This window comes from Symphalangus syndactylus, chromosome 6, assembly GCF_028878055.3.
Source record: "Symphalangus syndactylus isolate Jambi chromosome 6, NHGRI_mSymSyn1-v2.1_pri, whole genome shotgun sequence".
Classification (NCBI taxonomy): domain Eukaryota; kingdom Metazoa; phylum Chordata; class Mammalia; order Primates; family Hylobatidae; genus Symphalangus; species Symphalangus syndactylus.
In genome coordinates, this window is record NC_072428.2 from 113,564,151 (window position 1) to 113,580,510 (window position 16,360).

General features: G+C 39.2%; 1 protein-coding gene across 3 annotated transcripts in view; it reads left to right on the plus strand.

Moving 5' to 3' along the window:
• The window catches only part of ASB15 (ankyrin repeat and SOCS box containing 15), a 77,108-nt gene that overhangs the window by 55,022 nt on the left and 5,726 nt on the right, over positions 1 to 16,360 (plus strand). For all 3 annotated transcript variants that reach the window (XM_055283845.2, XM_063642182.1, XM_055283846.2), the window contains 4 exons: positions 6,512 to 6,757; positions 9,110 to 9,281; positions 11,174 to 11,744; positions 12,616 to 12,769. In XM_055283845.2, the coding sequence (XP_055139820.1) occupies positions 6,512 to 6,757; positions 9,110 to 9,281; positions 11,174 to 11,744; positions 12,616 to 12,769 (1,143 nt within the window). The remainder of the gene's footprint in view (positions 1 to 6,511; positions 6,758 to 9,109; positions 9,282 to 11,173; positions 11,745 to 12,615; positions 12,770 to 16,360) is intronic.

Sequence of the window (16,360 nt, forward strand, 5' to 3'; positions counted from 1 at the left end):
ATATTCTCTAGGTAGGATCCAGTTGTAAGGAGGGTTGCATGTGCAATATGTAGCCAGAAGCAAAAGGTGGAAAGGGATTCCAAAGGGAGACATCAAGTTCACATCAGACTGATCAGGAGAAGCTGGAAGGAAGGGGGGCCAGCAGATTCTGAGCACACGGATGCAGAGCATGGCACCTATGAGGGGTACACTGTGACACAAGGGAAGAATGGGAAACCTGAAGGTGACATTTACCAGCTCTGTCTTGTATATCCTGCTATTTGCTGAACAATAAGAATGGGCAAGTCTGTTTGTGAAAGCAGAGAGTGATAAGATTAACTCCAAATGACCCAGAGATAACATTTCCTTCCTCTTAGGGACATAGGGTGGTGGAGTAAGAATTTGGTGTTGGCACGTGAGATCACTGGGTTTAAATCTTAGCTGTGAATTGCAATCATGGGCCTCAGTTTTCTCAAGTATAAAATGGAAATACAACACCTACCATGCAGAATTGTGATGAAAAATTAGAGAAAAAAATATATAAAAGCTCTCACATTAATAGATGCTCAAGAGGGAGGAGCCATTATGAAGTTGTCTGTGTGGCAGGAGGAGGAAAGGGAAGAGGAGCAGGAGCAGGAGGAGAGGGAGGAAAGGACATAAGATTATTTACCAGCAATCACAGAGTAAGACGTTAAAGGTCATAGCTAGTTAAGAACCATCACAGCTCCTGTTCACAGAGGAATCACTTAAAAAAATTTTAAACAACCTGAATATTAAGAAAACCTGAATATTGTTAAGCAAACTTGGATAAATCATGAACATTAGTAAAATATTTGTATTTGATGGCATTGATTCAACAGTATCAATGCAAAAAACATGTATTAAGAAGTCACATTGGCCAGGCGCAGTGGCTCATGCCTGTAATCCCAGCAGTTTGGGAACCCGAGGTGGGCGAATCACAAGGTCAGGAGTTTGAGACCAGCCTGGCCAGCATGGTGAAACCCCATCTCTACTAAAAATACAAAAACAAAAATTAGCTGGGTGTAGTGGCAGGCACCTGTAATCCCAGCTACTCGGGAGGCTGAGGCAGGAGAATCGCTTGAACCCGGGAGGTGGAGGTTGCAGGGAGCCGAGATTGCACCACTGCACTCCAGCCCGGATGACAGAGAGATATGCCGTCTCAAAAAAAAAAAGGAAGTCACATTAAGCCAGAGGCTGTCCTAGGTAGTGTGGATATAAAGATGAATGGACTAATCTTCCTCCTTTCAGAGTCTAGGAGGAGAGTTAGATGTGATTTAAATGGAAAATTAGTGTTATAAGTGCTATAATAAAGCATACACTTAAATTAAATTAGGAGAATAAAAAAGCAGTAAATCTGTGAAGCCTTCAAAGAGCCTTGCTCTTGGGGATTGCCTTGAGGGTTGTATAGGGGAACGGCAGGTGTTCTGCCCCTATACAGCTTGCTCAGTGAAGAGGGTCACCACAGCGTGGTGTCATTTTGGCCTGGTTCTTTCTTGCCTACTCTTTTTTTTTTCTGAGACGGAGTCTCGCTCTGTCGCCCAGGCTGGAGTGCAGTGGCGCGATCTCGGCTCACTGCAAGCTCCGCCTCCCGGGTTCACGCCATTCTCTTGCCTCAGCCTCCAGAGTAGCTGGGACTACAGGTGCCCACCACCACGCCCGGCTAATGATTTGTATTTTTAGCAGAGACGGGGTTTCACCATGTTAGCCAGGATGGTCTCGATCTCCTGACCTCGTGATCAGCCCGCCTCGGCCTCCCAAAGTGCTGAGATTACAGGCGTGAGCCACCGCTCCCAGCCCCTTCTTGCCTACTCTTGCCCCATGTCAGAACTTTCAGCCTTCACAAATTCAGACAAGACGGGAAAAACAACCTAATCCATATAGTTAGAATACAGACGAAGCTTCTGTAACAAAAAACAAAGACACATCCACAAAGCAAACAAATAAACAAGAATGACTTAAAGAGAAAGAAGTCATTTCTCTCTCACACATGGCAGAATGGCCCAGGGTTGTGAGGGTGGCTGTATCAACATTACAGTGTGTTTCCAAGGTTGCTCCCAATGTCACCATTTTCCAGGCAGCAGGAAGGATGAAAGAGGAAGCCCTAGGCAACCATCTTCAATTTAAAAAGATGACCAGGACAGTGCACATGGCCTTTCCACTCATGTCCCATTAGTTCAGATTTTGTCACAATGCCACCACACCTTGGGGCAAGGGAGGCCAGGACATTTAGTGTCTACCTGGATGGTCTGTGGCCAGCTAAATACTTGGGGCCTGTGTGGCTAAAAGGAAGAGGGGAAGCATAAATACTGAGGAACCAATCATAGTCTCTGCATACATTTTAGCCTGCCTTTAAATCACAGTCATGTGACACTTTTCATAAATAAACCAGAACTCTTTTCCTGAGCAGGCTCTACAGACATTAAACAGAATATGTATCTGTGGGTGTTGATTCGCCACTAGTAATGTGACACACATGCACGCACACACACACACATATATATATATATATATTTTTTTTTTTTTTTTGAGACAGAGTCTTGCTCTGTCGCCCAGGCTGGAGTGCAGTGGCACGATCTCAAAGCTTTGCCTCCCGGGTTCACACCATTCTCCTGCCTCAGCCTCCCAAGTAGCTGGGACTACAGGCGCCCGCCACCATGCCTGGCTAATTTTTTGTATTTTTAGTAGAGATGGGGTTTCACCATGTTAGCTAGGATAGTCTTGATCTCCTGACCTCGTGATCCGCCCTCCTCGGCCTCCCAAAATGATGGGATTACAGGCGTGAGCCACTGTGTCCAGCCCGTGACCTATGTTATTTTTTAAAGGCCAGAATATGCCACAGAGTATTTGCAACAACATCTGTGTTGTTTCTATAGATCACCTTGAATTTCTGCACAAAAAGAACACATTTCCAGACTTGTATACTGCTTCACTTTGCAAATAGAGAATTATTCTCCACCTGCTAGTTTCAATCCACTTATTTCTTAAAGGACAACTAAGCCGTGATTATCACTCCTTGTTTTCTTTTGGCTTCATTTAAATTTTTCTTTAATGCTTAAGGCCTACAACAGAGCAGTAAACATGTACATGCATTTCAAAGTTCCATGTTGGTTCCATTCTCTGTGCTAGCAATATCTAAAGTGTAGGAAAGGAACTCTATCACTGAGTTATCAGAATTGAAATAGAATTAATATTAGGAAATAACATATGTTAGAAACTAAGTGGTAAGGTTGAGAGAGGACTAAAGTCTCCATGAAGTTAATATCCTGGAGGTGCTCATGTATGTCCTCATCAGCCACACATCTGGGGAAGAGGGACTTTTCCTGGGTTACCTTAATCAGCACCTTTGTTGTGGAACCCATTCCAAGTCTTCTTAGGTTTTATAGGAAAATGGATTATTCATGGCGCTTCCTCAGTTTGTTCTTGAATCTATGGTCTTCTTTGAGATTCGCTCTTCAGAATCCCTTAACTTGTAGAGGAGAGATAAGAGGGAAAAAAGTATTTCTTCTTTTTGTCTGTACAATGCCATGTTAATTTTTCTTATCCTAATGCCATCATCCTTATCTGTATTTATGAGATATCCTTAGAGGGCCAAGGAAAAAATCACTTTTGGCCCCTCTAGGACCCTTATTCCCTATCAGCCATCTGGCCCTTCCTTATTTAAGGTACTTGGATATACTATAGTCATATAGTTACTTGCTGAGTGGTAGATATCTGATTTGTGATGATCTGACACTTACTAAAGGTTTTTGCACTTGGACTCCTTCTCTGCCCACTCCCCTGGAGTTGGTGTCACCTTTCCCTAGTTGGATAGGCACAAGCTGATCCTGACCAGTGGAGCCCAGAGTAAGGAGGACGCTCAGGGACCGTCTGGCATGATGCTTCAGTCCCACTGCCCTCCATTCCTGATGGCCTTACCCCATTCACTGATCAGTTCATTTTGCTTCAGACATTTTCTTTCTCACAAATCAATACACATCCTCTTCACTCCATTTCCGCTTTTAATCCACCAGTCCTTGTCAAGATAATCAAGATAACCCTTGCCTATCATCTATGCAAAATTCTTAATCTAATTCCCTAAACTCTTCAACTTAAGGTCAGTTTTAAGCATTACTATTGAAGCTATACATTTTAAAAATTAATAAAGAATTTGAATATTTCTGAAAAAAATTCTAAAGAATTCTAAATTTTAGAATTTTAAGTTCTAGAGAAAAAAATTATATATAATATGTAAACATATATATATCCATATGTAAAACAAGACATTTTTAAATTATTTTACTTAATCATTTATGTTACACCAATACTGTGCTTTATGAGTTTTCCTTATTTCAGTCATTTATTGGTTAAGAATGTCTTCATGAGTTAGCTTGGAAGGGGTTTCCTACCATTTACATTATTATTTCTATGGGAAATACATTCTTTATTTCAAAAAATTAAATTGGAAGTGAAGTTTTGATTTTTTAAAAACTATCTTAAGTTGAAGATGTCCCATTTATGCAGTTATTTTCATGAAGAGAAACTATTTTAATCAATATGTTTTCTGAGTCAGACAAAAGGTAAAAAGATTATGAGGGAAGAGTCTCATTATTTTAATACATTTTTTCTCTAATTATAAAAACTGCCATCAGAGCAAGAAGATCCATGAGCACACATTTCTCTTAGTTTGTTTAGCTTACCTGATGTTTGCTCTGCAGTAACACCAGCTAGCATGAGGTAATTCACTGTAATTAGAGCTGCCAGTGACAGTTGGGCAATTCAGAGAGAGGCATTTGTCAACAGGTTCTACTTTAGACAAGGAGAGGGAGAAAAACTGGAATCTCCTGCAGGGATGGCTTGCCTGCTCCCAAATGAAGTAGGCAAAGTTCGTCTTCATCCTCCCATTACCACATTGGGAGGTGCTTTCCTTCCCTTGGCTTTAGATCCTTTCTGCGTTCTGCCTCCTGGTTACCCCAGAATGTTCCATGTGGCCTCACATCTTCTTCTACGTTTCCCACTATAGGCCCAGACTTTGAGTCTCTCTTTAAATAGAAGGCAGCATAGGCTTCGTCTCTAGGCCGTAAACTCTACGAGTGAGATCCAAATCTGTATCTTCTTCCTGTTGTCCACAGTGCATAACACAGAGCCTTTAGTAGAGCTAGCCATATTAACTGAATAGTAAATGAGTGAGTGAATGAATGATGAGTGAATGTAACTGTGTACATCTCCATTTGTAGGGGCAGCACTCATTCTAATCTGTATTTTAATAAGATTTTACTTACAAGGAAAAGAAAGTTACATTTTTAGAAGTGTATACATCTAAATGGGGACAATCTCTTAATAATCCAAAAGGGGAAAAACCTTTTAACAGTATAATTTCAGCCATTAGAGACGAGCAGAGAGGGAGAGAGACAACTGATTTGGTGAACCTCCTTAATTGTACTACATTAACTGTCACTTCACTCACTGGGAACAGCTGGCCTATGTAGATTCTAAACAATCTTATTGATAATCACCCATTAAAAATATAAGAAAGAGGGCCGGGTGCGGTGGCTCACGCCTGTAATCCCAGCACTTTGGGAGGCCAAGGCAGGCAGATCACGAGGTCAGGAGTTTGAGACCAGCCTGACCAACATGGTGAAACCCTGTCTCTACTAAAAATACAAAAATTAGCCAGACATGGTGGTATGCACCTGTAATTCCAGCTACTCAGGAGGCTGAGGCAGGAGAATTGCTTGAACCCAGGAGGTGGAGGTTGCAGTGAGCTGAGATTGTGCCATTGCACTCCAGCCTGAGTGAAGGAGCGAGACTCTGTCTCAAAAAAAAAAAAGAAAAGAAGGAAGGAAGGAAGGAAGGAAGGAAGGAAGGAAGGAAGGAAGGAAGGAAGGAAGGAAGGGAAAGAAAGAAAGAAAAGAGAAAGAAAAAAAGAAAGCAAGAAAGAAAGAAAGAAAAAAGAAAAAGAAAGAAAGAAAATACATATAATAAGAAAGAGAAATTCATTCAATACTTACTGCTATCTTTTGTGGCAAGGGGAAAAAACCCTGTTTCTATAGGGGAAACCTGATGAACATGATTTACATATGAGGTTCCTGGGTCCTAGGAGTGATATAATAATAATAATAGTCAGTTACTGAGCTCCTGTTTTATACTAGGTACTACACTGAGAATTTTACATACATTATTTAATTTGTACCACCCAACAACAAATGTTATTTCCATTTTGTTGGTGAAGAAATTAAAATTTAGAGAGAGGGCACACAGCATCCTATCCTAGTGATACATGTTATTTTCTGTGAAACTCTTACCCCTCCTCCAGGTCTTAAAGAAAAGGTAGTGTCATCTTGTAAACTTACATTTCACAAATATAAACTTGGATATGAGAAATAGAAGGGATATGAGAAATACATTATTTTCATTGTAGAAAAAATGTTACTAGCTAGTATCTATTTCAATACTAAATTCAGTAATTAGTTTAATACCACCTAAAGTATTTGTGTTAATATACTTACTGTTGTTTTTAACAATCATTTTCAAGCTGTAAAAAAGGGCTCCTATGACATGGTATCGACTCTGATCAAATACAACACTAGCCTAGACCAGCCCTGTGTCAAGCGATGGTCAGCAATGCATGAAGCAGCCAAGCAAGGCCGAAAAGATATCATAGCTCTGCTGCTAAAACACGGAGGCAATGTCCACCTGAGAGATGGATTTGGAGTCACACCATTAGGCGTTGCTGCTGAGTATGGTCACTGTGATGTGTTAGAACATCTAATCCACAAAGGTATGTGAAAAGGAATTACACTTTCCTGACTTTTGTCCTGCCTGTCGAACTCTCCTTTTCTCCATTCCTCACTCTTCCTCCCCTGAATGTAATTAGGGGAGCTCTTCTTCCTCTGCTGAATGGAACTTGGCATCAGGTTTTCCCACCTGGTCCCTCAGTAGACCCTTACTCTACAACTCAGCTAAGCCCTATATATTGTGACCTGCACATTTACAAGCCCAGTCCTGATTGTCTCGAGAGAGAGTTCAATCTGCACATAGATGGCCCATCAGGGCCTCATGCTCATCTTCTCCTTAACTGAATTCCTCCTGTTTTTCCACTCTTCTAATGTAATAATTTCTCTCAACAGGATCGAAAGATTGTGTTTATCTCTAATTCCTCCATCACCTGCTTTCCTAAATCCAATCAGTTGCAAATTCTTGTAGCGTTTCTCTTGTCCTCTCGTTGCAATCCATCTGCCATCCTGATTAGGTCCCTCAATCCTCCCCGGACCAGTGCAAATACTTTCTAACCATTTTCTGGGTTTCTAGTCTCCCATCAGAGAATCACAGTACATACTGCAACTTGGATCCTCTCCCTATAGGGCAGCTAGAATAGTGTCAGCTATCCAAAAAATAATCCCTATTGCATCATCTCAAATTGTTTTACCACGTTTATCCCTCACTGCTCCCATCTTGTATCCTACATTCCAGTTAAAGTACACTAGCAGTATTCCCAAACATACCTTGCATTCCTTCTCTCTGGGTTTGGGTCAGGTCATTGCCTTCATCTCTTCAGCACAATTCAAAGTCAATCTCTTGAGACACCTCCTCCCTAAATCCTTTCCTAATTCTCAACAGATTGTGACACTGCCCTTTCTTAAACCCTCCAGGTGCTTTATACAACTACAGAACCATGAGTTAAGGAAACCTAACTCCTAAACTGGTTGAACCACTACTCACTGCGAGACCCTAGCCTTGTTCCTTAAATATCTGGTCCTCAGCGTCCTCATCTGCAAATGAACTCTAGCACCACATGATCCCCAGTGATTCCCTATGGGAAAAAGACTAACATTTTTGAGGTCTCCCAATACAACCACACTTAATTTTCAAATAAGCCCTGTGAAGTAAGCTGTATTAATCATTCACAGATGTGGAAATGGAGGTGCATGGAAGTAAATGGCTAGCCCCCCAGGTCTCATCATAAGCAGCAGAGCCACAGTCCCCTATATCATGTCTCCTTGTCTTAATGTCAATGTCACTGGAATATCATACAGTTTGTGCTGTCTGATATTTTGTTTCATTTCCCCTCTAAGCTCCTTAGAGTAGTCACACTTATTCTTCTTAGGGTCACACACACTGATTGCACATAGAGGGCAATAAAGTATTTGTTAATACTTTATTAACTGTAAGTATTTGTTAAGTTAAAATAGAGGGGGCCGGATACCATGGCTCGTGCCTGTAATCCCAGCATTTTGGAAGGCCAAGGTGGGTAGATTACTTGAGGCCTAGAGTTCAAACCCAGCCTGGCCAACATGGTGAAACCTTGTGGTGGCACACACCTGTAATCCCAGCTACTCAGGAGGCTGAGGCAGAAGAACTGCTTAAACCCAGGAGGCAGAGGCTGCAGTGAGCTGAGATCACACCACTGCACTCCAGCCTGGTCGACAGAGTGAGACTCCGTCAAAAAAATAAAAAATAAATAAATAATAAATAAATAAATAAATATAAATAAAAATTTAAAAAAAATTTTAAATAAAAAACTACTGTCTTTAAATTTAAAAGTCTAATGAGCCTTTTTCAGAAGAATTTGCCTATCATGAAAATTGACTTAGTTTCTCTCATGATTTTTGGCCCAAAGATTTTCTAATAAAACAAACCATGCTGCATGCATGACTGTTTATTGAAAATATAGAAAACATGGAGGCCCTTAATTCTATACTTTTTAAGTACTAACCAGAAAGGAACACAACAGGTTTTGTGGGGCTTTCTTGTTTGTTTTTTTCTTTGTTTTTGAGATGGAGTCTCACTCTGTTGCCCAGTCTGGAGCACAGTGGCATGATCTCGGCTCATCACAACCTCCACCTCTCAGGCTCAAACGATTCTCCTGCTTCAGCCTCCTGGGTAGCTGGGATTACAGGTGCACGCCACCATGCCCAGCTAATTTTTGTATTTTTAGTAGAAACAGGGTTTCACCATGTTGGACAGGCTGATCTCGAACTCCTGACCTCATGATCCACCTGCCTCAGCCTCCCAAAGTGCTGGGATTACAGGTGTGAGCCACCGTGCCCAGCCCCACAGCAGGTTGTTTTTAAGGGGATTGTTTAAACAATACCATCCAGTTATCATTATGCCACATGCTTTATACTGCCAGGTGGTGACGTGCTTGCTTTGGCGGATGATGGGGCATCGGTGCTGTTTGAGGCAGCAGGAGGTGGCAATCCAGACTGCATTTCCCTCCTGCTGGAATATGGAGGAAGCGGAAATGTACCCAACCGAGCAGGGCATCTTCCTATACACCGAGCTGCCTATGAGGGGCATTATCTGTGAGTGATAAATTATAGGGTAATTATTTGAGTTAAAAATGCAAATTTGTATATACAGTATAATCACAAGTCTATATGTAATACCTTTCAAAATCCAAGGAGAAATAGGCATAATCTTCAGGTTTTGATGCTCCAAATTTACATATTTAGAACTTATTTAATTTTCCTCCTTTTGATATTCTTGTACTTCCAAAAAATGAATTTATAGTACTTTTATAATGAAAAGAAATTTTCTTTTAGAAGGAATTAAGGCATAAGTGAGAATTCTGCACAAGCCACTCAAGAGTGCCTTTCTGTTTACAAATGTATTCAACAGGCCGGGCGCGGTGGCTCACGCCTGTAATCCCAGCACTTTCGGAGGCCGAGGCGGGCGGATCACGAGGTCAGGAGATTGAGACCATCCTGGCTAACACGGTGAAACCCCGTCTCTACTAAAAATACAAAAAATTAGCCGGGCGAGGTGGTGGGCGCCTGTAGTCCCAGCTACTCGGGAGGCTGAGGCAGGAGAATGGCGTGAACCCCAGGGGGCGGAGCCTGCAGTGAGCCGAGATCGCACCACTGCACTCCAGCCTGGGCGACAGCGAGACTCCGTCTCAAAAAAAAAAAAAAACAAATGTATTCAACAAAAGGCTACAGAGTTTCTAAAAATTTTGCCCTTGACAAAGGATTAAAATTTGTAGCAATACTATCAGTGTTATTCCAGTTATTTCCTAACATCTCCAAGATATTATAGTATAATGTCAAATGTATTCTTGAATAGAAAAGTTTCATTATAAGTTTAGAATTTTTTATTCCATACAAATGGTTGAATAGATTCTTAAATCACAAAATATACCTAATTAACACATTGGTAGAAGTCTAGATCCCTATATTAAACTACCCACCATGAGAAGATGGTTTTAGGCAATTAAATATATTTCATAAGCTCAAAAACTTTGAAGTAATTGGGCTTTATAGATTTCAGTGGGCCATTGGCTAAGTGACCAGTGACGCATAATTGATGCTAAGTGACATGTTGTTAGAGTTTACCTGATTTACTCCCAGTGTTCATGAATTCACAACAGTAGGCACAAGAGATCAGGTTCTCCTTGCCTGTGGCTCTCATACATGTCTAGCTGGTTAGTCAAGTGTGAAACTCACAACTATATCACATGTACTTAGAAACATAAACTGTGGTTGGTTATCTCAATTGGACTGATGCAAGGTTGATGGAATACTAAAGACTCTTCTTTTGGCTAATAATTTAATTGCAAGTTATACGGAAGCAGACAGAGTGTACATGGTCAATACTAAAAAATAGATTGTATAGGAATCAGTGAAAGAGGAATAATTCATAAGAATTCGAAAAGGCCCAAATTCTTGTCCTGCTCTACATCTAACTGTGTGACCTTGGACAATCATTTTGCCTCTCCAAACTTCAGATTGTTCTTCTGTTAAATGAAGCAGTTGGACTGAATGACATCCAGGGTCACTTCCTATGACCCCATGATCCTAATGGTCAAGATTACGAAGCATTCCTCTATGGCATTAGAAAGGCTTACTTTTCTCCTATATTTTTAAAAATAGTATTGGTTACCTGTAAATATTATATTGTTCAGAGGAAAATTGGAAGATGGGGAGGGTTCCTGAGGAACCACAATTCTAGGAAAAAACGTATAAGATGCAGTTTCCCAGGAATATTTAGAACAGAAAGTTAAATCAAAACTGAGCTACATTACACTAAACTAAATAGTTGTACCTCGGCAGACAAAGGTTAAATGTTTCAGTATAAAGTTATCTAGAGAAAATAAGGGAAACTATACAATTTGCATTCACTTACTAGTGAGAACGGTAGTTTATTTAATTTCTTGATTTTCTTTATGGAAAGTAGATATTTGACTTCTTTCTTTTAGTGCACTGAAATACCTTATCCCAGTAACATCTAAAAATGCAATTCGGAAAAGTGGGCTAACACCAATTCACTCAGCAGCAGATGGACAAAATGCACAGTGTCTAGAACTGCTCATTGAAAATGGTTTTGATGTCAACACTCTACTTGCTGACCACATTTCCCAGAGCTATGACGATGAGAGGAAGACTGCGCTGTATTTTGCCGTTTCTAATAATGATGTTCGTTGCACAGAAGTCCTTCTGGCTGCAGGTGCAGACCCAAACTTAGATCCCCTCAACTGTCTACTTGTGGCAGTGAGGGCCAATAATTATGAAATTGTCAGGCTGCTTCTCTCCCATGGAGCTAATGTCAATTGTTATTTTATGCATGTGAATGACACTCGTTTCCCCAGTGTCATTCAATATGCCCTAAACGACGAGGTAATGCTGAGGCTATTGCTGAATAATGGCTATCAAGTGGAGATGTGCTTTGACTGCATGCATGGTGACATCTTTGGAAATTCATTTGTGTGGTCAGAGATACAGGAAGAGGTGCTGCCAGGATGGACATCTTGTGTAATAAAAGATAACCCGGTGAGTTATGCCTTTTCTGCTTTATATTGGGTCATCATTCTAATTTAATACACATTCATTCAATTATGGATGTTACGAGAAAAGAAAAATAAACTCTAATTTTTCTATTTTTCTTTTTTTTCAATTTTTGTTTGCAATGATATAGGGATATAAGCATAAATCTAGCCCCCAACCTCTCCCCCAAAAATATGTTGTTTGTTTTTTCTTGACTTGAAAACTGAATGTAGAAGAATGTGAAAATGTATGCAATTAGTCACTTCCGCCTGTTTGGTGGAATATTGGGGCCAGATGGAAAGAAGCATGACTTCTCCATGCTTTGCTGACTACAGTCACATCAGAGCCAGGCGAGTCTTCAGGGCCGATGGTTTCACAGAGAGAAGCAAACAATTTATTTATTTATTTATTTATTTATTTATTTATTTATTTATTTTTATTTTTTTTTTTTTTTTTGAGACGGAGTCTTGCTCTGTCACCCAGGCTGGAGTGCAGTGGCGCAATCTCGGCTCACTGCAAGCTCCGCCTCCCGGGTTCACGCCATTCTCCTGCCTCAGCCTCTCCGAGTAGCTGGGACTACAGGCGCCCGCCACCACGCCCGGCTAATTTTTTGTCTTTTTAGTAGAGACGGGGTTTCACCATGGTCTCGATCTCCTGACCTCGTGATCCGCCCACCTCGGCCTCCCAAAGTGCTGGGATTACAAGCGTGAGCCACCGCGCCCAGCCAACAATTTATTTTTAATTTTTGTTCACTACAAGGAGGGATCTTTTATTTTCTGTAATAAGACAAAGAGTAATTTTTTCATAACACAATTGAGTGTTTATGTATATGGCATATTAAAAATACTACTAAATTAAATTTTATCAATTCTCTCAGTTCTGTGAGTTTATTACAGTTCCTTGGATGAAGCACTTGGTAGGCAAAGTTACTCGTGTACTAATAGATTACATGGATTATGTTCCTCTGTGTGCTAAACTGAAGTCTGCACTAGAAGTACAGAGAGAATGGCCAGAAATCCGCCAAATACTAGGTAAAAACCAAAAGTTTTGCCTACAATTTTTAAATTAAGAACATATATGGAGGAAATTTCTTAATGTCTTCTTTGATACTTTTCCTATGCTACTGTACTGTATTTCCAGAATTATCTGGGTTTTAAAATCATCCTTAACACTTCCTCTGTTGTAAGATACATATTTTCATTTTTCTTTGTATTTTCCAGCTTTGTAATTGAATAATGAGTAATACTACAGCTATATTAACGTTCTGATTACAAATCATTTTAAAAATTAACTTCTATAATATCAAACAATATGTAGACTGCAAACTCCATGTGGGTAGAGATCTACTTTGTTTCTTGTTATATTCGCAAGGCTTAGCATAGTGCCCAATAAGTAGTTCATTTCAATAAATATGGAGTAAATGAATGAAAGAAGGGATTAGAGTTATTCTTTTTTGACAATGCTTTCTCTGGGGTCTTTATTGACAAAGTCCTACCATCAAAGGTTAGTATTTGTAGACAGGCCATTTTGTCTTTTCTAGGTGAAAGTTTACCATGAAAATGAATCATACAAGTTTCAATGAAAGTACATTTTTAAATAATCCAAATCCAAATAAAAATCAGAAAAATATCATAGATTTGAGATGCTTTCACTTTCAAAATATGAGTTTGGAAAAATAAACTTTCAAAACCTAGTTGGACATCAATTTCATGAAGCCTAAAGAAGCATTATAGAATTTTATATGAGATTTAAATAATTTGACATTTTTAATATACCTGAATCAGCCTTCCCCTGGAATTAGTTCTATAATAGAAGAGACTTTGCAGCAACTAAAACAGGAGTCTTGGAGAATCTGATGAGTAATATAGTATTGTTAGCCCAGAAATTGAGCTCTGGGGTCAGATAGACCTAGAATGAAATGAAATTCTGGCCTTGCCTAGGAGTAGGATTGCTAGGTTATAAAATGCATATGTAATTCAGGACTGATGTTTTCATGATAAAAAGCAACAATTTATTGTTACCATTTTTGCTTCTCTAAATGGAGGAGGATTTTTTATTTCCTATAAAAAGACCAAGATAGCCATCCTAGTTGTGTGACTTTGAGCAAGTTACTTATTCTTCTTATGCCTAGGTTTTCCCATTGCAAAGTAGATGTAAGATAGTATTAACCTAATAAGGTTGTTGTGGGAATCTAAAGAAATAATGCATATAAGGTGGCAGTGTCTAGAATATTTAAATTACTTAATAAATTTATTTAGTTTTAAAACTAAAGTATTAACATTTTTATGTTTTTATTATCTGGTAAGTTTATGTGAGATATCTGAAATGTATATGTACAGTGTGCTATGAAATATTGTAAAGTATTATCATGCTTATTTTTTACAAATAAAAAGCTAAGGCTAAGGGAAATTACAAAACAGTCTAGACCCTATGCATTCTTGAAAACCACTTCTCTAAGTTCCCTTCCCGGATTTAAGCCCGCATTGAGAGTAAAATCAAAAATCGGGCAGGACAGAAACAAGAAAGGACCCACAAAAAAGTTGGGGTGGCAAACAGAGCCAGGAAACCTCAGAGATCTAACCACCATATTTTGGGTCATTGCAAGAAAATAATAGAGCAAGAAGCTCTGTAAAGTTAGAAGCACTATCTGGAACAAAGCATCCTTCTAAAAATTCAAGAAAACTAAATGCAAATAAAATGAGCAACAGAGAGGGCACGGTGGCTCACGCCTGTAATCTCAGCACTTTGGGAGGCCGAGGCGGGCTGATCACGAGGTCAGGAGATTGAGACCATCCTGGCTAACAAGGTGAAACCCCGTCTCTACTAAAAATACAAAAAATTAGCCGGGCATGGTGGCGCGCGCCTGTAATCCCAGCTACTCAGGAGGCTGAGGCAGGAGAATGGCGTGAACCTGGGAGGCGGAGCTTGCAGTGAGCCGAGATTGCGGCATTGTACTCCAGCCTGGGGGACAGAGTGAGACTCCGCCTCAAAAAAAAAATAATAATCATAGAAAGAAGAACAGAGTAATATCCCCAAGGGCAATGAATACATAAAAAATGCACTCTCAGAACAATCAAAATTCAAACCTTCTATTTCAAAAATGAGCTAAAAAGCATGAGGAAAATAATATCAGATATGAAAAAACAACATGAGTCAAAATTTGAAAAATTCAGAAATCAGGTAACAACTGAGGAAAGAATTAGGAATAAAAAACAGAAAAAATTAATGTCAAATGTGAAGACTGAACTAGAATGAAAACAAGAACTAGCAACACAGTTGCCAATACATTGAGAGATATAAAAGAGGATACGGAAGAAAAATTTTAAATCAAATATAAATGAAGAAAAGGATTTTAAAATATATATATTTGTTTATTTCAATAGGTTTTGGGGGAACAGGTGGTGTTTGGTTATATGGATAAGTTGTTTAGCGGCGATTTCTGAGATTTTGGTGCACCCATCACCTAAGCAGTGTACACTGTACCCAATGTGTACTCTTTTATCCCTGACCCACCCTTCCCCCTGAGTCTTCAAAGTCCATTGTATCATTCTTATGCCTTTGCATCCTTGTAGCTTAGATAAAAGGATTTGAAAGACAGCTAAAAACACTGATGACAGACAATGAATAGTCAATATATGGATAATAGGATTCCTTGAAAAGGAAAACCAAATCAAAGGAACATAACAAATACAAAAAACTAAGTTTCAAGAAAAACTTGTAATAAAAAAGAAAAATTTGAAACTATAATATATAAAATACTATATCCTTTGGGCACATAGGCAAAAAGAACAAGTGACTTACAAGGCAAAAAATAGATTATTATGAAACTTTTCATCAACAATACTTTATGCCAAAAGAAAATGGAGTAACATATTTAAGACTCTCCTTGGAAGGAAAATGTGAGCCAAGGATGCTTACACAGCAAAATTGACTTCCAATGATCAATGTAGGCAAACTGCTGTCAGCATGCAAGAACTCAGGAAATATTGTTCCTCTTACTGACGTCTGAAGGATCCACTAAGAAATGGCCTTTAGACAACCCAAAATGATTAGTGAGATATCACCATGAGGACTAGTATTAAACAAGGCTAACACTAAGCAGAATGCCAAGACTAAGTGAGAGTTAAAAGGGAGAAGATGCAACACGTAATGGTTATATGCTCTGATAAAATAGATATAACACAATTATTTATTTTTGAACATTAGTAAATAGATAAAATAAATAACATTTAATAATTAAAATACATATTTTTAAATATCTTAAAATATTGATGGTGATATAATATTAATATTGTTATGCTGAGGATGACAGATATATTCAGTAAATGAGTAATCAAGGAATATTCCAATTCCATTATTCTTTGTATCCTTGAAACCAAGGATTGTCAGTGTGGCAGAAAGAAAATAAAGATGTAATAGAGAAGAGATTAAAGAAAAATCCTGTAGTCCTGAATTTGAATTAGAAGTAACAATATAAACTCATAAGCTATTTTATCTTGAAAGCATCTGTGTGCATGTGGACTATGCTGTGTGTGTGTGTGAGTGCGCGCGTGTCTGTCTGTTTACAGATAAGTCTTAGAAATAATGATAAACCCAGTAGCAATGAGCATTCCTACAACCCA